General features: G+C 46.7%; 13 protein-coding genes across 13 annotated transcripts; 6 read left to right on the forward strand and 7 right to left on the reverse strand.

Annotated features, from left to right (window-relative positions):
* Positions 1 to 15: 15 nt before the first annotated feature.
* Positions 16 to 443, forward strand: VTP01DRAFT_5146 (mitochondrial 54S ribosomal protein mL53; the record flags this gene model as incomplete). Its single annotated transcript, XM_069383906.1, has 3 exons — positions 16 to 86; positions 149 to 264; positions 328 to 443. 3 exons carry the CDS (start codon positions 16 to 18, stop codon positions 441 to 443), a joined length of 303 nt encoding a protein of 100 aa, XP_069235746.1.
* Positions 444 to 502: 59 nt separating this feature from the next.
* VTP01DRAFT_5147 (uncharacterized protein) lies at positions 503 to 982 on the reverse strand (the record flags this gene model as incomplete). The annotated part of the gene is made up of 4 exons (XM_069383907.1): positions 503 to 586; positions 666 to 685; positions 786 to 798; positions 884 to 982. The coding sequence occupies 4 exons, from the start codon at positions 980 to 982 to the stop codon at positions 503 to 505; spliced, it is 216 nt and encodes a 71-aa protein (XP_069235747.1).
* Positions 983 to 1,862: 880 nt separating this feature from the next.
* VTP01DRAFT_5148 (uncharacterized protein) lies at positions 1,863 to 2,940 on the forward strand (the record flags this gene model as incomplete). The annotated part of the gene is made up of 3 exons (XM_069383908.1): positions 1,863 to 2,399; positions 2,471 to 2,596; positions 2,674 to 2,940. 3 exons carry the CDS (start codon positions 1,863 to 1,865, stop codon positions 2,938 to 2,940), a joined length of 930 nt encoding a protein of 309 aa, XP_069235748.1.
* Positions 2,941 to 3,042: 102 nt separating this feature from the next.
* On the reverse strand, positions 3,043 to 4,028 carry VTP01DRAFT_5149 (uncharacterized protein; the record flags this gene model as incomplete). The annotated part of the gene is made up of 4 exons (XM_069383909.1): positions 3,043 to 3,162; positions 3,226 to 3,532; positions 3,610 to 3,660; positions 3,721 to 4,028. The coding sequence occupies 4 exons, from the start codon at positions 4,026 to 4,028 to the stop codon at positions 3,043 to 3,045; spliced, it is 786 nt and encodes a 261-aa protein (XP_069235749.1).
* A 1,140-nt stretch (positions 4,029 to 5,168) lies between these two features.
* Positions 5,169 to 6,330, forward strand: VTP01DRAFT_5150 (uncharacterized protein; the record flags this gene model as incomplete). Its single annotated transcript, XM_069383911.1, has 2 exons — positions 5,169 to 5,802; positions 5,873 to 6,330. 2 exons carry the CDS (start codon positions 5,169 to 5,171, stop codon positions 6,328 to 6,330), a joined length of 1,092 nt encoding a protein of 363 aa, XP_069235750.1.
* Positions 6,331 to 6,636: 306 nt separating this feature from the next.
* VTP01DRAFT_5151 (uncharacterized protein) lies at positions 6,637 to 11,807 on the reverse strand (the record flags this gene model as incomplete). Its single annotated transcript, XM_069383912.1, has 5 exons — positions 6,637 to 6,707; positions 6,774 to 8,810; positions 8,879 to 9,132; positions 9,194 to 10,584; positions 10,653 to 11,807. The coding sequence occupies 5 exons, from the start codon at positions 11,805 to 11,807 to the stop codon at positions 6,637 to 6,639; spliced, it is 4,908 nt and encodes a 1,635-aa protein (XP_069235751.1).
* Positions 11,808 to 12,652: 845 nt separating this feature from the next.
* Positions 12,653 to 14,233, reverse strand: VTP01DRAFT_5152 (uncharacterized protein; the record flags this gene model as incomplete). The annotated part of the gene is made up of 8 exons (XM_069383913.1): positions 12,653 to 12,697; positions 12,763 to 12,972; positions 13,034 to 13,129; positions 13,202 to 13,332; positions 13,408 to 13,660; positions 13,723 to 13,788; positions 13,874 to 14,036; positions 14,112 to 14,233. 8 exons carry the CDS (start codon positions 14,231 to 14,233, stop codon positions 12,653 to 12,655), a joined length of 1,086 nt encoding a protein of 361 aa, XP_069235752.1.
* A 1,151-nt stretch (positions 14,234 to 15,384) lies between these two features.
* Positions 15,385 to 16,897, forward strand: VTP01DRAFT_5153 (uncharacterized protein; the record flags this gene model as incomplete). The annotated part of the gene is made up of 2 exons (XM_069383914.1): positions 15,385 to 15,667; positions 15,741 to 16,897. 2 exons carry the CDS (start codon positions 15,385 to 15,387, stop codon positions 16,895 to 16,897), a joined length of 1,440 nt encoding a protein of 479 aa, XP_069235753.1.
* A 232-nt stretch (positions 16,898 to 17,129) lies between these two features.
* Positions 17,130 to 19,377, reverse strand: VTP01DRAFT_5154 (uncharacterized protein; the record flags this gene model as incomplete). The annotated part of the gene is made up of 4 exons (XM_069383915.1): positions 17,130 to 18,230; positions 18,286 to 19,113; positions 19,175 to 19,280; positions 19,331 to 19,377. The coding sequence occupies 4 exons, from the start codon at positions 19,375 to 19,377 to the stop codon at positions 17,130 to 17,132; spliced, it is 2,082 nt and encodes a 693-aa protein (XP_069235754.1).
* Positions 19,378 to 19,684: 307 nt separating this feature from the next.
* VTP01DRAFT_5155 (uncharacterized protein) lies at positions 19,685 to 20,035 on the forward strand (the record flags this gene model as incomplete). Its single annotated transcript, XM_069383916.1, has 1 exon — positions 19,685 to 20,035. One exon carries the CDS (start codon positions 19,685 to 19,687, stop codon positions 20,033 to 20,035), a length of 351 nt encoding a protein of 116 aa, XP_069235755.1.
* A 14-nt stretch (positions 20,036 to 20,049) lies between these two features.
* VTP01DRAFT_5156 (uncharacterized protein) lies at positions 20,050 to 20,388 on the reverse strand (the record flags this gene model as incomplete). Its single annotated transcript, XM_069383917.1, has 2 exons — positions 20,050 to 20,162; positions 20,223 to 20,388. 2 exons carry the CDS (start codon positions 20,386 to 20,388, stop codon positions 20,050 to 20,052), a joined length of 279 nt encoding a protein of 92 aa, XP_069235756.1.
* Positions 20,389 to 20,480: 92 nt separating this feature from the next.
* On the forward strand, positions 20,481 to 21,768 carry VTP01DRAFT_5157 (uncharacterized protein; the record flags this gene model as incomplete). The annotated part of the gene is made up of 5 exons (XM_069383918.1): positions 20,481 to 20,529; positions 20,584 to 20,658; positions 20,715 to 20,778; positions 20,835 to 21,193; positions 21,254 to 21,768. The coding sequence occupies 5 exons, from the start codon at positions 20,481 to 20,483 to the stop codon at positions 21,766 to 21,768; spliced, it is 1,062 nt and encodes a 353-aa protein (XP_069235757.1).
* An 11-nt stretch (positions 21,769 to 21,779) lies between these two features.
* On the reverse strand, positions 21,780 to 22,488 carry VTP01DRAFT_5158 (uncharacterized protein; the record flags this gene model as incomplete). The annotated part of the gene is made up of 2 exons (XM_069383919.1): positions 21,780 to 22,262; positions 22,321 to 22,488. 2 exons carry the CDS (start codon positions 22,486 to 22,488, stop codon positions 21,780 to 21,782), a joined length of 651 nt encoding a protein of 216 aa, XP_069235758.1.
* Between the last annotated feature and the right edge of the window lie 440 nt (positions 22,489 to 22,928).

The following is a 22,928-nucleotide window of genomic DNA, read 5'->3' on the forward strand; positions in this document are numbered from 1 at the left end:
TCCTTGCCACTACATATGCTCGTAAGGCACATTAACGAAATCAAGGTGGTGCTTTCACCTTTCAACGCTGCCTCCAAATCGTCGAGGTACGTCAATGACCATGCGTACCAAATGTCAAAGAGACAGCATCCTCAACAATCGGGTACAGATTATTTTTAAACCGGGTCAGCACCGACAAGTCTCGCAAAGCCAACCCGAACCTTAAACTGGTGACAAATATCCTCACGGATACCAAGGCACCGTCACGAATTGATGTAACTTATCGTATGTTTTTACTTATATTTGTACACGTTATGTATGTGCATGGCTCACGAATTCTGGGCGCAGGTGATGGAAAAAAACTCGGTTTGGAGTCAGACAAGCTTAAAATCGACAACATCCTGGATCTCATCAACAAGCACGCCAGAAAGCTCGAGGAAATCGAGCAAGCCAATAACTGGTAGTTCTTATATCATTTGATGCTACTGTACATAGATATATACATTTTTCGTTATACACCGTTTCACCGCACGTCGTCAGTCAGCAACTTCTTTTCAAGAATGCGTTTGCCCTCTTTGTAGTTGTTGTCTTCATTGTATGCTTTCACCTGGGGACAATGCATTAGACTCAGCAACAACGCCCATCTTTATCGAAGAATGTTTACTTCCAGCCAAGCACGGTCTTACATCTGCTACATGATACGTCCCTGATTGTGTGCAACCCGGTCGTCATTACCCGCTCCTCAGCCTCACCCTGGACAACGTTGACTCTGATGTGGATGAGCTTTTTTATGCTTCAATGTGCACTCACTGATAAGAGCTACACGTACACATAAAGGAACAGGTACGCTTGTAAGTTGAGCACGTGTAACTCTCGATCGAGATATGCAACGGCAGCAACATACCCGCGACAGCACAGCCTCACCAGTTGATAAGTGAGTTTTGCATTTTCGGCAGCCATAGATGGTTTTGGCTTCAAGATATGTCGGATACGTGAGACCCATGTTGCCCGAGCAATAGTATGTCTGTGTGAGATCAGTAAGACAGGATCGATGGGCGTCAAAATGTGAGAAAAAGAAAAAGGAAGAAAGAAGAATGGTGGGTGGTGGGCGCAGTGCTACTACTACTCTTCTGAGATTAAGACTGAACATGGTGCAACTGAATAATTGAACGGAGAGAAACAAAACGCACAAAGATTATTGGACATCAGAGAGAAGCATCTACATGATGCTCTTCCACTGGATCATGCCGGAGGAATGGAGTTCAGCTTCGGAAAACGATAGAAATTAACACTTTTGCGTCCATGGCTCATTCTCACGATACTACTCATCATGATTTCCTTTCTTCAAAGCTAGATGTAACCCAATATAAACCTTGATATGTTTGCCTGCGTGAGCAAGCTAAATGATATGAGTCAGGCTATGTGAATATGTTTCTATCGTCGTGTAAGTCATTGATCCGCTTGATCTAGTATCGCAAATCCATTGGTTAGCAGCGTGTTGATATGTTTTTAAGCAACAATATTAGTAACAGCAGCGAAGGAAATATATAGGAGATCATCATTCTTTCAGGATGGATAGCAAAGGTGCCTGGGACTGGCATTGAGTACTGTACATTTTTCCGCGGTGCTAGATAAGAACCATTCTTTGCCGGGTTGAAGCGGTTGCTGATGATAACGATAAATGAAAGGGAGGAGGAGTGATAATAAATGATGAATATGCGCGCCTGAGGATTCTCCTTTCTGGAATCTGTAAAGGCAAAGCTCCTGGAAATCGAAAATTTGTGGATCAGGTCGCACATTTCCAGAGACACTGTGTTGGTGGTGTCACGTAATCCCCCCCTTTTCTCACATTTCTATTCTACCGGATACCGCCTATTGACAATATGGATCTCGATGCTATGCTTGCCCAAGAGATCGAGGATCTCAACCGTGATACGGAGGAGGACCGACGGGTGAAAGAAGCCGTCATTCTCGACAAGCGCGATCCCAACAAGCTAGGCCACGATGACTCGGACGATTCTCTGAGCGACGAAGAGGATTTGGAAATAAGCGACCCGGAACTGTTTCGTACAACAGAGCGAAACCGCCAAATAGTGTTGGAGGAAGATACCCAGAAAAAGGCACCCGCTCCTATTGACCGTCCTGCCGAACTCGTCTTTTCGGACCCGCCTATCACAATAACGGAGCCAGACAGGATTGTTGTCACGTTCTACTACGGCCTCTGCAAAGACAGACCAGTCACCAAGTCTCGCAAATACATGATGACGTGCGACTTTGGCGACGAGAGCATGTATGCCATGAGCTGGGCTATGGGTACCATGCTTCGTGACGGAGACGAGGTCCACGTCGTCACTGTATTTAACTTGGAAGACCCCGTCGATGAACTTGAAGATGATGAAAAATACAGTTTATGGCGCGAGGTTTGTAGATATATACATAGACTTCTTGTCTCGCATTCGCTTTACCTAACGAACCTGTTGAAAAACGCCAGCTCGATCGCAAGTCCAAAACGTTAATATCTAAAGTGCGGCAAAAGCTGAGCGAAATGCTCGTGTTCAATATCAAAATTGTAATCTACTCAATCGGTGGACCGATAAAAGAATCACTGTTAGATCTCGTAAGTCACAATCGCCATCTATCAACCGTGCTTTGCTTCAATCTTAACATATCGTCATGCGTTCTTGGTATCTGTAGATCTACAATACCCAGTTAACAATGGTTGTATGCGGATCTCGCGAAAAGGGCGCATTCAAAGGTTTACTTATGGGCAGCGTTTCCACGTTTCTGGTACATAATTCGCCCGTACCCGTCTCGGTTGTTCGTCCACATAAAAAGGCCAAGAAGAGTAAAAAGAAGCTCACAGCAGCCCAAAAGCTGAGCAACAGCGTGCGAAGTGGACAGCTCAAGGTGGACGAAGTAGCCGGTGCAGCGGCTCCGAATCTTCACCCTTCATCTTCATAAATAATATTGATCCATATTAAGAACAGCTTGATCCCCCATTTCCGCCTCTCCTGCTTTTCCCATATCAGCATGCCCAAGGGATATAATAGTACAACTGTTATTTTACGAGAAAATGATTGCAATAATAAGCAAGCTAATAACCATCATAATGAGCCTTGACATGAATGCGTTTTGTGCTGGTTGAGCGTGGAACCCTGTGTTTGTCGTGTTTGTTGGGATATTCTATCACAATTTTCTTTGATTAGTTATCTGCCAAGCAGCTATTCAGTGTTACATGGTACTTACAAAGGTGAATGCAAACGGAGGAAAAAGGCTGATTCCGGCAGAGAATGATACATTCCCACCCGCATTGTACATAGTTCCGCGCAGAGGCTGGCCAAACAGTGAAGTGGCGGGCGCATTTGGATCACGTAACGGCGGCGGGCGCTGTCCTGCCGGTCGTGTGGGTATCGACGGGTCGGTTCTTGGGTCTTTTTCTTCTCGTCCTCGACCGTAAACGGGAATTACTTTATCTCGCCCGCAACCTGCTTTGCATACTGGGCAGGTAGGGTTCCTCGATTGTGCATGTAACCATTGTGCTAGACATGACCAGCTAAATTGTAAGTGATACTCGCATTAGTCACTCTTGTTGCATGGAAACGATATTGATTTAAACAATTCTTCATTTACCAAAACAGATGACCACATAGTGTAAGTACTGGATGGGTTGCAGTATCAAAACTATACACAGCTCGGTTGTGAGTCGAGTCATGCATAATTCCTGGATAACAATTAGCTTACCATATGTTACACTCGTAAAATCCAGCATTGCCGCTGTGATGGTTGACAGCAGGTTCTGACGAGGCTGCCGTCTCACTTTGCGCATTTGTATCGTCCTTATCTACCGATTTAACGTGCCTCCGTCTTAATTCGTTCTCTCCGTACGAGATCGGATTTCGTTTAAACTGCCGCGACTCATCAAGAGTGCGATCTGGAGTTTCAGATGATGTGTCTACTGTGTGCTGTCGTTCGTTTTCTGGAATGCTCGGTTGGGTTGGCATTGGACCTGCCTCGCCGGCTTCAGCTGTACTTGTTTGTGGGTGTTCCATATCAGTGCGGGGTAGAAGAAGCAACAAAGGCTGCTGCTTGGATCTGAGATGCAAAAAGATTCGGCCCTGTCCTTTCTCGACAGAAAAATGTGAAACATTGCAAGGCTGGTTGATTGTTAGGGTAAACTATTAACTGATCCCATCATCTACGACTTTCGTAGTTCTTGATTTTGAGGCTGCAATTTGCATGTTGCTGCACCGCTGGCATTGGCAGTTGTCAAAATATAGCAGATTTGAAATCTCTGCATCGTGGATGAAAATCGATGCTAATATACAGCTTCGGGAGGCGATTGCGAGAGGTGGAAATGAAGATGTAAGCGGAAATCTTTGGGCATGACGATTAGGTGACAAGATAGCAGACAGAAGATATACGGTTCATTGATCGAGTATGTAATTAATTAATTTAGTTAATAGAGAATCAAATGCAGTTGCAATTTAGACGCATAAGATATCGAAGCAAATGAGACATACGTTACTACTGGATGCTGCAAAAAATTAATTGAACTTACAAAGGACGTTGCTTGCACAGTGACCCAATTAGCTTTTAGCCATGTGTGGTGTGGTGTGAAACAGGCGCCATTGGAGGCATCATCCATTGGCAAATTTTAAGATGTTACACGAGCAGACCCATCCTCAAGCCCTCGTGCAACAATTATCTGATTGCGGTGTCAAATGTGGCAATTGCTAGGGACCAATAAGTCTCCTGGATTCGGTGGATCGCCCCATATTTTTCTCAATTACGAAGCTGTAACCAAGGCAGATATCTCTCTTTTTCAGGCACTTAAGGAAAGCATTGCCAATTCAGTTGGATGCGGTTACTGTGGTACTTAAAATGCCCACTATATTAATAGCACTGTATGTAACGCAGCATTGACGTTTGGCTTATTGCAAGTAGCAAAGGTATAGATGGGCTCCAAAGGCGAATTGAGCTGTACAAAGGAGAAAGTGAGCAGTAGCCTGCTGAAGAAAATGCGTGTTAAAAAAGGAATGCTGCTGCTTTAAGTATAGGGAAAGGAGGAAAGGGAGGAAGGAGAAGAGGAGTGACACGAACGGCGGTGCTTTTTTGTTGTAAACCTCGTTTCTTTTCTTCAGTTCTCGACTCTTTTCTTTCCTTTCCTTCACCCTTTACACTCCTTTAAAATGAGAATTATTTCTTTGTGGGCGTTGATCGCTCTAGTATCTTTACAGCTCATCACTATCGTTCAATCGGAGGAAGTAGCTCGAGCACTACTCGCTGATCCGCTAGCATTGGTGGGCGAGGTTTCCCCTGCTGCTGCGCAGTCTGAGCAACCAAGTGGTGGTGGTGGTGGTAGTGCAGAACCATCCAGCCAAAATCCAGCTCCGGCTACGACTACTGCACCTCCCAATACAGAGACCTCTGCATCGTCGCCAACCTCGGCCGAACCCGCCCCATCCACTACTCAGGCACCTTCCCCGGCAACCACCCCGCCCGCAAATTCTCCTGCTCCCGCAACAACGACTGCCGCGCAAGAGACTAAATCCAACGAACCCCCAGCAGCAAGCTCTAGCAGCAGTAACAACAATAACAACAACAGCAATGATAATAACAGCAAGAGCAGCGACGCTCACAGCAGCCAAAAGGGCAGCTCGGCGCCAACCGGTAGCGACTCGTCGGCATCGTCGTCGCATACCGGCTCTGTAACAGGATCCTCTGCTTCCGCTTCAGCGACTAGCTCCAACAGCAGCGACCAGAAACAGAACAACAGTGGCAACACTACTGCAACCATTGCCGGCGCTGTAGTCGGTGGCATTGGTATGTGGCAAGAAAAAAAAAAAAGAAAGCCCAGCAATATTTGCACCTAACACTCAGTTACTGTTTAAAGTTGGCGTCGCATTCCTTGGAGGTGTTGTTACTTTCTTCAATAGAAGAGGAGGCTGCACTCGCAGGAGAAATAAGCCAAACCCGGCGGACTACGAGGACTTTGGCATGGCAGATAACGATTATCCTCACCACCGCTCACCCGGTCCAATGCTAGCTGCGCCCATGACAGAACCTCCTGTTACTACAACAACATCGCCCGTTATGGCTCACCACGATGCCTACTACAACAACGAGCCAGCGTATTACCACCATCAAGACGTGCAACAGCAGCAGCAGCATGCTCCTCCGCAGCAGTATTACTATGCGGAGCACGATGCACCGCCTTCTGCAGCTGTGGCTGGAGGTTACTACGACAATTCGGGATACTACTACAATGCTCATCATCCTCAACCTCAGCCTGTTGCTTACCCCGTTCATGATCCCAACGTCGGTTATTACAAGCCTGATTTAGCTCATTAATGAAGTTTTTATCAGAATACATACACAATCTCACTTATAAACATCTAATTGTTGCACCTTGTAATAAACACCGATAAGTAGCACAAAAGGATTTCTTCTGTCAAAACTAGAATGTAGTGGGTTTAATAGAGAGGGAAAAATGTCAAGTAATGTTACATTAAATGTGTGTGTAAATAGACTAAGCAAATACAGCTAATAAGAGTACATATACGATGTTTACAGATAGGAAATGCAGTAATGTAGAATACACAAAGGAATAACAGGATAAAAAAAGGAAGAAAGAAAATAGGTAAGGGAAGAATACAACTAGGCGGAATACAGCGATGATGACGAGGACGAAGAAGGTATAGATTGATCGTGGTGAGAAGAGGAATGATCTGCAAAAAAAGAAATTAGAACACTCTAGTTCACACCGCTGTCGCTCTCTATATTTTAGCACTTACCAGTTGCCAGATTGAAAGAGTCCTCAGCGCTCTTGAGTTCTTGTGCCGTGGCAAGTCCCAACCGATGGTATTCACGGACGCGTTCCAGACCAGTCTTGTCACCAGCCATTGCTAGATCCATCCAGTAGCTCAGTGCTTTGGATTGGTTCTTTTCAACGCCAATGCCTTCCTCGTAGCAGCGTGCGACTTCTTCAAACACTTGCGTTACTCCTTCCTTCGCCAGACTTAGCAGCTGCTCAAAACCGAGCTTTGAGTTTGGCTCAACGCCTCCCCATCCATTCAAGTGGTAAAGTGCAACCATCGTTTTGGCGTCTGTTACTTGTACACCGTCCTCGGCCTGGGCCGCCTTGATAAACCAATGGTATGCTTCCTTCCTCAGAGACTCGACCTGTTCTGGATTGCTGGTTTCGTTGGCTTGTGTGTGACGTAGCTTACCGATAACAAGCTCGACGACTGGGCTGTGCGATATCTTGTATGCGGTTTCGTACCACTGCAAAGCCTTGTTGTAATCCACGCCGAAATCAGGGTGATACCCCTCTTGAAAGTAGGAACCGACCATCATTGTGGCTGTCTCGTCGCCGAGCTCGCTGGCCTTCAAGAAATACCCATAGGCACGCTTGTAATCTTGCACGATAATAAAGACATCTCCTTTCTTTTTGGTCGGACTCGAAAATCCACAATGATACAAGAGGCCTAAGGTCCTTAATGCTTCAGGAACCATCTGACTTCCGGCCTTTTCAAACCATCGCAAGGCATTCTGGTATTCTCCCATATCCGTCAATACGTTTCCCAGCTCGAAAGCCGCCAGTGGATGCCCTTGCTCAGCGGCTTTGCTCAAGTATCGGCGGGCTGCAACGAGGTTCTTATCGAGACCGGCGAGTCCTTCCTTGTGGCATAGACCGACTTGATACTGCGCCTCCTTGTTCTTGCCTTCTTCGGCTGCTCTTCTGTGGAGTTCAAGTGCAGTTACAGGATCTTCAGCCAAGCGAGCAAGTCGGACCATAGCTTCGCTGTTCTTTGCATCATTGCTACCCCGTTCGTACCAGAGCTTGGCAGCGTCTTTGTCCTGAGCCGTTCCTCTTCCGTATTCGTAACATTCTCCGAGTGCAATGCAGGCTACGCCAAAGGCACGAATTTCAGACTCGTCGATTGGGTTATCCCAAGTTTCCATAATATCAAGCAACTGGCTGAATCCTTTCTTCTCCTCTCTGGGAATACCGCCTAGACCTTGGATTCGATATGATGCAAGCATTATCTGTGATACTCGTTTGTCTTGTATTTTCTTGAACCAAGCGGCTGCTTCGCGGTAACGCTTAATTGCGTCGTACGACTCTGCAGCGCAGATCATTGCATCGACGTGTCCCCTGTTTGCTGCACGTACATAGTACATCAATGCGGTCTCACGGTGTGGTCGAATAACGTCTTGCAGACCTTTTTCGTGCAACTTCCCGAGTTGAATCGTCGCCTCAATGTCGCCAAGCTGCTCTGCATCTTCAAGCAAATCCTTTACTTCAGAGCCGTCCCAGTGAATATCGTCGAGGTGTTCTCTGTATAAAAGCATCGCCAACTCGCGCTTGCATCCAGCATGGCCGATAGTATCGCCTTGTATGAAACGATGCTTTGCTTCTCGTTCGTTATCTTGCTCTAGTTCAAGTATGCCCAATTCAAATGCAGCAGCTCCATGAGCTTGATCAGCAGCCTCGCCTAGCCATTTTTTGGCCAAGACGTAATCTTTGGCTACTCCTCCTTGCGCATGCAGGTACATGTGGCCAAGCAGATAACGTGCTTCCCTTGCCTGTGTCACTGTTTCAGATACGTTCTGGTGAGCCTTCATCTCGTCCAGCTTTGGCGCCAATTCAAGCAAACAGTTCACTGCACGCTCGGGGTCAGACGTCATGTATAACTTTGCAAGTCGTGCACGAGCCCGTTCTTGAGACCAATTGACCTGTGAAACATCGAGCTCGATAGCTTGCTGATAGCACTTGATCGCTGATGCAGTGTTGCCCTGGACTCCAATACCATGCTCAAAGCATATGCCTATAATGACGAACAGCCGGATGAGCACGATGGGGCATTTTTCATTTATCTATAGCTGGATATCTTACCTAGGAGCTCAAAGATATCTGCCTTTTGTTCTGTTGTTCCCAATTTAGCCATATCGCACAGCAATGCATATATTTCTGCACGATCTTTGTTTGTGCCAATCTCATGCAGAACGACCAATTTTGCGCGAGAAATCCTTGCATGCCATCCAAACGCAGATGTGACATCGTGCTTGGCCGCTACCATTGCGTACTTGCTGAATGCCAAATCGCGCATAGAATTGCGCTCATACATATCGGCGATCGCCAAGCTTGCCCTAGCAACGATAATCATACTATTATTATACACAGCCTTTAGGGATGCTGCTTCTCTCTTACCTAGAATATCCAAGCTGCTCTGCCTTTTCAAGGCATCGAAGTGCTTCCCCGGCATTTGCTTCAACAGACCAGCCATTCTCGTAGTATCGTGCCATGGCATACCAAGACCGAGCATCGTTTTTAGAGGTAGCGATCTGCAGCAGCTGAAATCCAGCCTGGTGTCTTGCCTGCTGGTTATCGACAGGTACGTTTCCGTTTTCGTAGGCAGCAGCAAGTTCGCGGAGCGCTGCAGGATCGTTCCTGGAAGCTGCCTTATGGAGCCACGTGAACGCTTGGTAGTTATCAGATCCTGACGGTCGATTCTGCAAAAGGAGCTGGGCCAGAGACACCATGGCGTCTGTAAGCCCTTGCTCTGCAGCCTGCTCCAGAAGCGTTTGTGCCTGCAACGAGTCTTTCTTTGCTGGTTCAAGACCGCGGAGGTAATAGAGCGCCTGACAGTACTGTGCAAGCGCATGACCTTGCTGAGCTGCTCGAGCATACCAAGTAAATGCACGTGTTCTATCGCGAATGGTGTTTGACAGAATGTCAGCGAGTTTGAACTGAGCTGTCACGTCATCCATCTTTGCAGCCTTCTCATAGTAGCTGCAAGCGCGTTTCAGGTCGACTGGAATGATCACACGGCCATGTAAAGTAAGGCCCTGTCTGAATGTGTCGCCGATAGCAATGTGAGCATCAGGAAAGTTGTTGTTTTCCGACAAGTCGATGAAAGTCTGGAACGCAGCGACGGGATCGCGCTGTAAATTGGCGAGGCCGTGAGCTTGGTAGATGGCGATCTTCAAACGAGCTGTCAGTTGATACGTCACTAATTTCGAATCTAGTGCAGTGACCGAATTCGGCATGTCCGTGTTGGCCACGCGCTGAAAATAGACCAGGGCCTGGCTGTGCTTAGAGAGGCGGTCATATAAGAGCGCGAGCGCAAGGTGCGACGGGATGGCGATGCTGGGTTCGTGGGATGCTTTTTCGTAGCATCGGATTGCTTCCGTAACATTCCTGTTACATCCTCGTCCATATTCGTACTGTTTTCCGAGCCAACCGTAGGACAGCAGGTCTCCGAGTTTAGCAGCAGATTGAAAGTAGCCGTGAGCCCGTTCCTCGTCCACCGAAACACCGATACCCTGCATGTACATGACGCCAAGCACACGATGAGCTAGCGGAGAACCTGCCTTTGCTGACAAGTTCAGGTGCCTGAATGCGAGCGCGTGATCCTGCGGTAAATCCACGTCACCGTCTCGGTAGGCGATGCCCATCAAGTAGTGCGCAGTCGCATAATTCGGTCGTGATTCATCAGCGTAATATCGTTTGTAGAACTCGAATGCCTTCTGTTTGTTGCGCCGCACGAGCTTCCCTTCCTCATACAAATAAGCGAGCTGCAGCGCAGCACGGACATTCCCCTGTAAACAAATGGATAGCTTTGACGTGAGCAGCGTAAACAATGGATTACCAATTTTGGACGACGCACCTGATTCGCTGCCAGATTTAACCAGCCAATCGCTGTTTGCACTACTTGATCACGCGTGGCAGCAGTAGCAGCCCAGTGATCCGGATATTCCAAGAGGAGAGCACCCAGCGCAGCCTGGGCTTTCCCGTAGCCTTGCTGGGCGGCGAGTTCGTACCATGCAGATGCGCGATCAAGATCCACGTCATCGTATTGATAGCGGTGGCCCATGATATGCTGCGCCGTAGCGTGGCCCATCTGCGCTGCGGTTTGCAAGTACGGCAGTGCCTTGTCGGACTTGTTGGCGAATATTTCCCCCAAGCAGTAGTTGGCTCGGGCGACGTGAGTGTACAGTAAATCCGAATGGCCTCCCTGCTTAAGTCGTTTGTCGCCCTCTTTGATGGCTAATGAAAGCCAGTGTACTGCTTTGCGTTCGTCAGAGGCTGACCCTCTGTAATAGCACACACCCAGTGGATAGTATGACTCGACGATCGACATTTGGGCCATCCGCTCCAGGTCTAGGTAGGCGTGCTGGATCTTGACGGGGTCTTTGCGCTCCCCCAGAATATTGTCTTGTGCGACCTGAATACGCCACACCACCTCATCATTGGCGCTGGTCCTATTCACGAGACCCTGCGTTGACGGTTGTTCTGCGAGTACGCGCGAAAGTGCTGGTGACGCTGACGGTGCAAATTTCTTGGCTGACCGAGTGGAGATAGTGGAAAGCGACGACGGTGAAGATGCTGTGGAAAATAATGCAGATGCTAAGGATGACGTTGAAGACGATGATATTGATGATAACGTGGCAGGGAAATACTCTTCGTCTGGTAAATTGTCAGAGACGTTGCTGTTTTCAATTATCCGGCTCTTTATCAGGATCGATGCATCATCCGAGTAAAACTCGATTGAAATACGCCGCCGTGTTTGATCATCCTGCTGTTCTTCCTCTTCGTCGTCGTCAATGAGAACGGGCGTAGCGGGTGGAGGTGATGATGAACGGGAGGAGGGCGAGGTGTAAGACGTGGACGACGGTCGCTGTAATGGCTGCAGTGACGGTTTGTGTTGGGTCGTTGGCGACGAGGAAGATATCGGCGGTGAGCGAGCACTGTGTCGAGAAGGGGAGCGCACTTTAGATGCTGTGGACGATGTGCTCTTTCGTTTGCTTTGATTTGCTCCCATAATAAGTTATTGTTAAAGAGAAAAGGAAATAAAGAAAAGAAAAGAGAAAGATAAAGATGAAAAAGAAAAAGAGGTTCCTTGGGGTCTCAATACCGCGCCGCTTTTCTCAGAGTCAACTGGGACACTGCGTGACAACGAAGAGTTCCTAATTTATAATAGCTGGCGCTAACTTTATACCAATGGGTCCTCCGCTCAATTAAAATCAGCATTACAACTCTTTACTTCTCATCTAATATTTTCTATTGCCGAAATTTGCAGCAATTACATGAGACATTTACAATGATTAGCTGTGGTTTCGGTGCGCTGGTCAATCGTCGCTTGCAAGTACAGAAAAGTGGGCTAGTTATTTGGATACTCGTGGGTTGTGTCACATCCCGCACGCTGCTATGTTCTCGATTCATTACGCATTCTCGGTTCTTCGCAATTAGCACCCAAAAAAGGTTGAAACCCAAGCTCCATATGCGAGTTTACGTATCAAACTTCTGGCGCCATACAGCTTGCAGTAAAGAAATTTACTTGGCAAGCCCTCTTCCTTATGCAGTCCAAAGACGGATGCATCTCCTTCCCTTTATTTAGAATCCCCGAGCCTCGAAACAGGAAAAAGTCGCCTTCGAAGGGTCAACTGAACTGGACAATGTTTGATATGGCTCTATAAAAGTTCAAGATCATGTCACAGAGTGTACATGTGAGATGGTAATGCATCCACCTGCAGCTTTGCTTTCCCGCATTTGTACGATGATATATCGGTTGTACACTAGAAGATTAGCATGGTAGACTGTATGTATGTATAAGCAAATAATATATAGCTACATGTATGCACTCTAGACATAAATATGCAATTGACTTTACAAGGCAGAGCTCTCCAAAAGAGCATCCAGTTTATCAATGACCTAAATTTAAAACCCTCACGTAAGTCAACTGAAGTCATGACCTCGCACTAAAATGCAAATCTTACAGCGTGAATGTCAGCTCTCTCTTTCGGTTCCACGACAAGCATTGATTTCACCAGCTCTCGGAAATCATCGCTGTATGGATCCTGCTCTGCATCCGGGAATTTATACTTTCCGTTCAGTATTGCCAACGCCATAGAACCGCCAACTTCAAGACTGTTAGCTTCGAACGGACTCTGACCGTAAGCTGCGGCGTACAGCAGACAGCCCAGACTCTGTAGTTTAGGGTATTAGTTTCAGATATATGACGTTAGCGGCAAATCCATCAGACAGTACCCAAACATCGACTTTCTCATCCAATTGTTTACCCGGCTGCACATCATAGAGCTCAGGTGCCCTGTAAGCCATGGTGGAATGCTCCGCGGCAATATCCTACGCATCGTTAAAACAGAAAGGTTCAGCAATGATTGCTACTGCGAGCCAACGCAAAAGGGAGCTCCTTACTTGCTGCCGCAAAGCATCGTTTTTGGTTTTGATAGATATACGCGCGCGCACGATAGAGCCGAAGTCTGTCAGTATAGGTGTTACACCATCGTCAGCAATAAGGATATTGCTCGGCTTAAGATCACGGTGAGCTGCAAATATAGCACATCACATGAGCCACTGCTTCGTGGACAGTATTTTTTCGAGCCCCTTCTATGGATCCATACCGTAAGGCACTAGCGTTCCATCTTGTTCATGCTCTTGTTCATCGTGAGAGTTTGGGATCGGGTATGATGCAGGTTGCATGGAGGGTATATCGCCGTTATCTTGCTGGCTTTTCATCGGTACTTTTGGTAAGCGATAAGAATGCAAGGCTTGGACACCGTAGCAGACTTTGCGAAAAAATCGCAACAGATCTTGTTCCGGAAAATGGGATTTGTTTAAATTGTTGGCATTGATGCTATCCTGCAAATTGCCGCGCTGCAGTACAGTTTGTCAGTAGAGCAGCGACGAGAAATCCCATTGATATCCAGCTGCTTCACCTTGTAGTAAGGCATGAAAATATATACAGTTTTGCTGCCATCGCGGTCTGTCACAATGCTAGTATTCTGCATATAGATAGTTTTCTTTCAGCATACAGTTCTCTTATCTTCTCTCGACACATATTTGCACGGAAGTGGGAAATGCACATACCAAAACTTTCATGATATAGGTATGCTGAAACATTCTGTACATGTCGATCTCTCGCATAGCGTCTGCAACAGCTTCATGTTCGCCCGGAGGACACCTTATTTTTTTCAATGCATACAATCGTCCTGACGGGACATCTTGCACGAGGTAAACGAACGCATAACCTCTACAAGAGAGAATGGGCGATCAACAAACTACAAGCGAAACCTAGAGTTCCTATTTCTTTCTTGGCAAGCTTTACCCTTCGCCTAGCAAACGAATGACCTTAAACTGTCTCTTGTTGATTTCTATAGTAGGGTTTGGAAAACAACAGGAGGTAATTGCATAGATTGTGTCCCGCAAGTAGGATGAGACAGCAGGCATTGTGTAATATGTTCAAAAAGCGAGAACGAAAGACAGTGCGGGATCAATTCGCCGACGCGTGCCTTGGCAAAGGGAAGAAATCCGTGTTTCAGCCGATCTTTCCTTAGTACGCTTCGATTCTGCGAAACAAGGCCCCTTCCTTTGAGGCTCGAATGTAAAGTTAGGAGCATCTATTGCATTGTAGCCTCAAAAACCTAGTAATTGCCGACCGCCAACCAGTAGTTATTCCAGCAACATCTAGTATTATGATAACATTCGTATGTGTGTCTCGTCGCTACTAGATTAGTGCGTACATAGAGTATATATTGATGTCTTCATTCTGCCTGGAACTAAACGTTTAGCGACACCAGAGACCGAGAAAAAATAACAGCTTGCATCGTCGCCGCAAGTCGCGCGGTCCAAGCTCCAATATGGCAGGTAGCACTACATCGTCCCAGCAGTGATACACGACTCGATTGGATTCAGCAAAATCGTGTTTTCTTGATCTACATAATTGTTGATTGTTTTCCTTCTGTATGCATGGAGAACATCAAAACAATTGCTCGCTAGAGAATACTGGTATGGCTGTGCACTAGAATTTTTACAACATGCAAATGCATTTGGTTAGGTTTGCAAAAATGTAATAAATAAAATTAACTTTGGTATACACCTGCAAGTGATTAAAGAATAAGAGCAGCAAGGAACGTGTTGCCACTTTGGAACTTACAACTTAGAAGGAGTAATTGGAAGCTCAAGGTGACCATGCAAGGGATGCGGAGGAAAGGCAGCTTTGGAGCGCACAGCACGGAGACGCACAAGATGGTTGGGGGCTAAGCGAAGGGGAACCCCGCACAGAGGCGCTAAAATCAAAGAGAAAGTGAAACGTTTCAACCTCTCAGTAAATCTGGGCAAAGGCAAAGTTCCATGGCTGAGGAAGGGGCATGGAAAGAAACGCAACAGCATAATCGTAAAAAGAAATAGATGCGACATAGTTTAAACCTAATTATAGGCTTGGACAACAGCAAACGACAATTGGCATCAAGATGATGTCTCAAAGTTGAGTCCCAAAACTGTACATATTTAAGTTACTTGATTAGAAAGGATATTACTTTATCTTTCTTTCCTTTCCTTTATCCTTTACTTATTTTCGTTTTTCTTATTAATCACAGACAATGGGTTTCTTGGGACTTGGAAACAAAAAGGCTACTTGTGATAAAACCGGCCGGGGCAGGCATCTGCTACCTTCTTCCCTTAGTAGCCCTGAACCTCTTCATCGCAAGCTCAGTCCGTCGCGCTCAACCAATGTCAAGCTTTCGCTTTCAATGGATTCTGACGACTCGCTTCAATCACCTATTGCTGATAGTTTCACAGCGAACAATGCATCAGGCACAGAGCGTACCAGCAGCTCGATCGCGCAAGCTGATATACCAAAGTCTTCATCTATTACGGCTGCATGTAAGTCTTGTCTTGGAATTCCTTGGATATGCATGGCAGTTCTCTCACACAAGCGTCCGCATACTGGATCTAGTAGCCTCCACTGCAGGCGCAGAGTCTTCTTCTTGCGTTGTGGGGGAGTCGGATGAATTATCACCAGGGAGACCCTTGGCCGCCACTTCTCCTGCGGCCGAATACATGCAGAACAAAAGAGGAGCGCCTGCATTTAAACGCAAACCGGGCTCGATCCCCGACTCGGATGTCTCCGACTCGGATGTCTCATCATCTACAGTCATATCTTCGCACTCTAGCAATAGCCAGCAACAACAAACTGGTAATGACAGCAATACCAGTAACGACCGGACAAAAATTAGCAAGTCAAAGACTACCTATGAGTTTGCCTCGAATACTTTGCTGGCTCGCATGAAAGAGCGGCATCGAGAAGAATGCAGACGATCGTGGCAATCCTCGGAGCCCTTCCGTCCTCCTACGCAGTTAGTGAGGTCTATATCTGCAATGCCTGGTCGAATTGTAGATGGTCACGGTATTACGCGAACGTCATCAATTCTGGCGCAACAGCCATATAATCCGGCGAGGCAAAGAAAACAACGGGTTTCAATCGAAGAACCTCCCATGACCAGAAAAGCAGACCGTTCGACAAGCTGGCCAACAGATCCTAGCAGCAGCAAGCGACGTGCTAGTCCATCGCAACTTCCTCCAACACCTCCGCCAGAGTCACCCGCTGTTCCAAATCCTGGGCGTTCTTCTTTCCAGCATAAAATGCAATACGCGCCTAGCATTAACATGGCTTTGGCGCCAAAAACCCAAGAAGCTCAAGAAAGGGATAAGTCTCCGTCACCACGTACCGAATCCCAGGAGGACACATCCAACTGTCTTCAAGATATCCTTGCTGGCTCCAAAGCACACGAGAAAGTTCGCGAACTGTGCGAGCAGCTCAATGTACTCTTGTCGCAAAGTGCCGTGCCACTAATGATTATACCTGCGAACACCTTTGCAGACTTGTGTGTCAACGCTCAATGCCCCCATCCTCAACAACAATATACCCAACATTCTCACCAGCATCATCATCACCAACATCACTGCCAGCAGCAGCGCCACCAAGTAACATGCTGTCACCATTTCTGCTGCTGCCAGGATATCAAGAAAAAACGACAGCAGACACATATCATGTGCAGGCACAAGATCGCAGCAGAGCGCACAGCGGGACCATGTGCAGCTGATAACCAGTAGTTAATGAACCTTTTGTATCGTTTTATTAGCTTTCTCCCAGTATCTAATATGTTCACTACTTTTTAATGATGACAATAACAATGGTTAGGATAGCCCAAAACGGTGCGGAATTTGGTCTTATGCAGTGGATTTTGAAATCGCTCCATTGCTGCAGTCCATCCCTTGCATATGACGATCTTTTGATGCAGGTTTTATTTTAATTGAATGCAGACTATGTACATAAAAAATTTTTTTACTGCTGTTGATTTTGGAGGCTAAAGTAACTCTGCCATTCATCAATATCGAACGACGTTGGGACGCCCCAAAATGCAGTAGCAATAGGATCATAGGGTTGTTGCGCCTGGGGTGCGGGTTGAGATGTCGCGGCTTGAGGTATACTTGACTGCGGCATGCCTGTGTCTGGCTGCCACTCTGCTTCCGGAGAGTTAGGTACAGCGATTGCTGCTGTCCATTGCGGCTCCGGTCTTTGTTTGTAGTCTACCGGCCTAGTGCAATCTTCTAGATTGATATCTCGGAGACCCGCCAGTTCGCCCAGAATATTTGTGTGCCTCGCTGATGTCCTCCATGTACTTTCTACATGCTCCATAGCGCGCATAATCTTGTTAACACTAATCTTAGAGTCCAGCGCAAACATGCTATCAGGCGAAGAAGCATCGTTGATGAAAATCGTGCCGGCTGTAAACATAAAATACAATGCATAGCTGTTTATGTTCTTCAATCTTCCTTCGTCCATCAGGGATACAGCAATATCCAGAATTTTGTTGGCTGCAAATGTGCAAATAGCGCTTGAAGGAAATACAGACAGAGATGCTGTTTGTCCTTTTCCCGGGATAAATGGTCGGTGCAATAGAGCAAGAGCGGTGTAATATAGCATATGTAGCTGGCAGATCTCAATGCTCGGTGCCGGAGCACTTTCAGCGTTTCGAGTATTCGGCGGTCTGTATTGGATTGAAGGAGGAAGTTTTGCCAACCATCCATTCAATTCTTTATCCAAGCTAGAAATGATTCTATCCGGCGTGGACATGATTGAAAGTTGATGTCGACCATATACTGTATACAATTGTCGTAAAATCGATCCTAAGATACCGGCCAGTTTTATCAGTTGATGGAAATTCTCCATGATCACTGGATCATCTTCGTCGGCACCGGATGGGTAAGGTGTATCGTAATCTCTCTCGTCTAGTACTGGTGTTCTTCCATACATTGCACATGAAAGTCGATCTACAACAAAACAGCAGAAGAAGCATCGTTTTCGATTTTCCTTCTCGGCGTCGGACACGTTCCAGTCATCACAATTTCGGTTCAAGCCGAGATTTTGTAGCATACGGAAAGCCTATATATGACAATAAATAAATTCAACTTCCTAACGCTTATTCTGGTCAATTTACCAGTCCACTGTATAACCATCCACGAATGGTTTTCATGGCTCCATTTTGGTGACTACTAAGCAACAAAAGTGATTGCACCGTAGTGACTCTGAAATTCTCCCATTCAAAGTCCAGCAATCTCCGCGCTCGTTCAAAAAACATGTCTCCTGCTGTATCTTGTTTCATTGGATCAGTTCGCACTCGAGGATCCGGAGATATCCGTGAAGCAACGGCGTATATGGCGTTGAGCAACAGATGTGGAGGTCGATCTTGCTCTGGACCTTTAACGGATGCCATAAACGATTTCTTATGCAAGAGCGGTAGCCATCGGTAAAAATGATTAAAGTACAGCTCTAGCAGATGATCTGACAAATCTTCTGGTGGTAATTCGTACGGATCGGCGACTGATGTGTTATTTCCTAAAAGTGCTTCGTTGTCAGGATGCGTCAAGTATCCTCGTGAATTGAAGCGAAAGGCGCCTTGCTGAAAGCTTTTGCTGCCTCGAAGCATATAATATCCAGAAGATTTTCCATAGTATCGTACTTGACCACTCTCATCGATATATTGGTTGCCGAGGTTGTCATTTGCAGTTGTCGTCTCTGATGAATCTTCCTCGCTTTCTATTATCGTCTTGACCAGCGGCGCTGATGGCGAGATAGTCTGAATTAACTCTTTATCCATTGGCCGCGGACGTACAAGCTCTCCGTATGGTGTCTGCAGCGGAGCATTCAACTCTGCTGCAATGGCTTGAAAACGTGGATCATCATCCTGTATAACGCTCCCAAGCAACGCTTCAAGCCTCTGAAGACGACCTTCAATGGCTTCAATGTAACCTTTAGGAGGTCCTCTCTGTATAACGTACATAGTTAGTTGTCGTTACCATAAACAAAAGATAGTCCCCGATTCGAACCTTTTTGCTGCTAATATTATATGTACATTGCTGCGCTAGAGAGGCGCAGTTGCCACACTGAGGCGTTACACCGTCGCATTTCACCTTTTTGCGACGACATTGTTCGCTGCAACGAATTAGCACCAGAATCAGAGAGGTGTGAAGACAAAAGTCTACCATGCTTTGCTGACGCGCTGGCGTTTTGGCGCAGGAGTGTCAGACATGCCGCATAATCCAAGAATGAGGGGTGTGGGAGTGGGAAAAAGATGCAACTTCATCTACACGTTTTTCCGCCGTGGTTTTGACAGTCTCGGTAGAAAAATAACCCGATTAAACTGCTTGTTCGAAAGGACGCCAGTCAAAGTTTTCCCGCAAGACGCCATGGAGCGATTAGTGTTCTGCTATCTTTAAGGAAAGATAGTGATGATGAAAATGCAGTGGGTCACGAGGAACACAGTTTCTGAACGTTTCAGAGGACAAATCGCTCGATTGAGTTTTCGAAACTTTTCGTCCTTTTCTTTTGCGTATGCTATGCAACCGGCTTCGACTCGCACACTCTTACGACGCGCCTCCCTGTGGAAGTATTGGCTCAACATTCGCAATGGACCCCTTGTCTCACTAGCATCGTACATTGCGATTGGATTCCTCGTGCTCTGCGCCTTTGTTTCACTGTTTTGTTTCTTCCTCGTTGTAACCGCGTTGGACGATTTTATCAGCCGAGCCGCTCCTAGACAACTTTGGCGGCATGCTCAAGCAAGACGTCGCTCATTTTTGGAAAAAATCAAAGTCCATTTGGAAGATTTACAAGAGAACAAAAGTATCCGGGCGTTTGTAGCAACAGTGACCGATTACATGCAACCTAGCCGCATGCAACAGCAATAGGACAAGCAACTCTTTTACTCTTTTTTGTCTTTTGGTTTGGTATCCTCGAAAGCAGCGGCGATGATATATGTTAATGCCACTACATTTGCCGTTGCTGCTGCTGCTCCCGCTGCGTATGTACCATTGTCTGTAAGAAGCTTAGTTTGCCTGTTCTGTAATCGTTTTTAATTTATGCACGCGAGCATACCTTTGAATATACCGTTGAGCGTATAGTAATAAGTTGCAATGGGGAGGGCAAACATTGCTGCTGTGAATCCCAGTAACTTGACAATGACCCACCGACTGACGGCTGGCCGCTGGTTTGCTACTTTTGAACTTGAAGGGGCGGCAGCGGCGGCGGCGTGATCTGCCATTATGTGCACTGCGACGCGGAAAAGTGGTGGAACAGACAAGGCTTGATTTTTCTGATTTTGAACTTCAGGAGCCTTCGTCCTTTGTCAAGACCATGGTGAATCCTCGCGTCTTTTTTGACATTGACATTGATGGCCAACGATGTAAGCCGAATTATGCTTGACTGGAATCAGTGCACTCTTCTAATAACTTTCCAGTGGGCAGAATTGTCTTTGAGTTGTTTGCTGATGAAGTCCCCAAGACAGCCGAGAACTTCCGTGCGCTGTGCACAGGTAAGGCTCTTTGAGATCCTTTGGGAAACGACTTCGATCTGACCGCGATTTGGAAGGCGAAAAGGGTCTCGGTAAAGTCAGTAACATGCCTTTGCACTACCGTGGATCGATCTTCCACAGGTGAGAGTGTAATTACTCTAGCTGTCCAAGACAGTCGATCAATAACAGTTGCGCAGAGTGATCAAAGGCTTTATGATACAAGGTGGCGATTTTACCCGGCGTAATGGATCCGGAGGAGAGAGTATATACGGCGCTACTTTCCCTGACGAGTCGTTTCAGAGAAAGCATACTGTACAGGGTCTGCTAAGTATGGCAAACCGCGGCCCAAACACCCAGTCGTCTCAGTTTTTTATCACGACTCGTCCGACACCTCATTTGGATGGTAAACATGTCGTCTTCGGTCGAGTAGTCAGCGGTTACGAGGTCGTACAGGCAATCGAGAATCAGCCGGTCGACGATCGAGACCATCCACTTCACACAGTAATGATTGCACATAGCGGCGAACTTGTTCTTAAACGCCCGCCGCAGACTCAGCGTAAGCATGATCCGAGATCTGCTGAATACGTTTCCGTAACTCACCATTATCCCATCACAGCTGCAGAGGATACAAAGAAGAAACGATCCAGGTCGCCCTCATCCGAAAGCTCTGGCTCTGATTCCGAGGAAGAGCGACGAGCAAAGAAACGGAAAAAGAAGAGCAAAAAGAATAAGAAAGAAAAGAAAAAGAAGAGTAAAAAAAGTAGCCGACGAAGACACAGTGTGAGCAGCGATGAATCCGACGTGGAAGATCATCGATCTGCTAGAAGAAGTATTTCCCCTCCACCCAAGAGCCGACGGAGCCCATTGCCTCGCTCAATTTCTCCATCCCCACCACCGCGGCGTGAAAGCACCCGAGACCGAAAGTCGGTATCGAGATCAAAAAGTCCTGAGAGAGACAGTGGATCACGGTCACCATCATCATCATCTACGTATCGTCCGAGATATAGTGGCAGGGATACCTATGTTCCAGAATGGGAGCAGAAACGCACTTTCAATGATGAGCCTGGGGTGACATTTAAAGGTCGAGGAAGGAGAAAGTATCGTCCATCAGGTGGCCTCCGTGGATGGTAGCATCAATTACTTTATACACCTCCCTTTTTAACATTAAAGAAGTTTCTAACTACAAATACTTGCAAACCTGCCATGACGATGATGGCAGCGCTCTCCAAAAGTGCAAACCAGAAAATTCGGCTTTCGGTGGATAAAACAGTGCTGAGGTTACGGTTCTCGCGTGTTCGAAAGTATTTTTGGGTGCGGGCGACGTTGGTGAGTGATCCAGACAGTCGGAATATGGACTCCTCCATGGCACTCAGTGTTTCGGGTGGTTCTGCGCTGGAACCTTCTCGTTGATAAGTAGGTCTGACCTCGTGTTCCAATGTTATTTCGAAATCAACGAGTTTCTCGGCAAAAGTCGACATGTCGTTCGAGAAACAGAACGCGTATTCGCCTTGGTAATTTGCCGTAAAGACATAGTCGCCCTGACGTTCCTTTTGACCATCCAAAAACACGTTGCCTGCAGGATCTTGCACCGTAAAGTCAATATCAAAGGAGCCTCCAGATTGTACCTAAGTTCCACTCAAGTTAGTTTCCACGGCTACTCATCCAAAGATAGGTGGTACTTGCAGCAAAGTAAAAGCCGATCTTCTTGTCTGGAGCATCTGCCCAGATGTAGAAGCAAGCCTTCTCATTTGCCGCGACATTGTACGTCAGGGCTGTTGCATGAGCACTCTTCGCAGTGAGTCCCAAAAGTAAGGCCACAATCAGGCAAAGCGTAGCTAGTCGATGTGCCATCTGGCGTGTAAAACGGAAAAAGGAACGCGGGGTTTACGACCGGAACAACGCTTTCAAATTCGTCGACGTGGATCCAAAAGATGGACATTTTGCATAAACAGCTAACAATCATGACATTTATACTCATATTTACATTGCAATAATGGTATATTTCAAAGATCGCGTGAAGAAGTGTCCAATTTATCGATGATGGGTTCTGCGAGTATTCATCCCACGAATTAAGGAACTGGGAGAAATGCGTCGTACAGGATTTTATCTAACGTTCAAACCAAGGCTTCTACGTTATATCGAACGCGTTGACTATCGACTATCGCTCGTTTTACGATTTTAGGAGGTACAATCTGTAAACATTATTTGCATCCTCAGGCGCAGCTGCAGGAGTTAGCAGAACAACAATTGATCGGAAATGTTTTTTTTCTTCTCCTCGGAGTGGTTCCGCC

The sequence above is a fragment of the Rhizomucor pusillus genome (assembly GCF_041956525.1).
Source record: "Rhizomucor pusillus strain CBS 183.67 unplaced genomic scaffold VTP01scaffold_20, whole genome shotgun sequence".
NCBI classification, from domain to species: domain Eukaryota; kingdom Fungi; phylum Mucoromycota; class Mucoromycetes; order Mucorales; family Lichtheimiaceae; genus Rhizomucor; species Rhizomucor pusillus.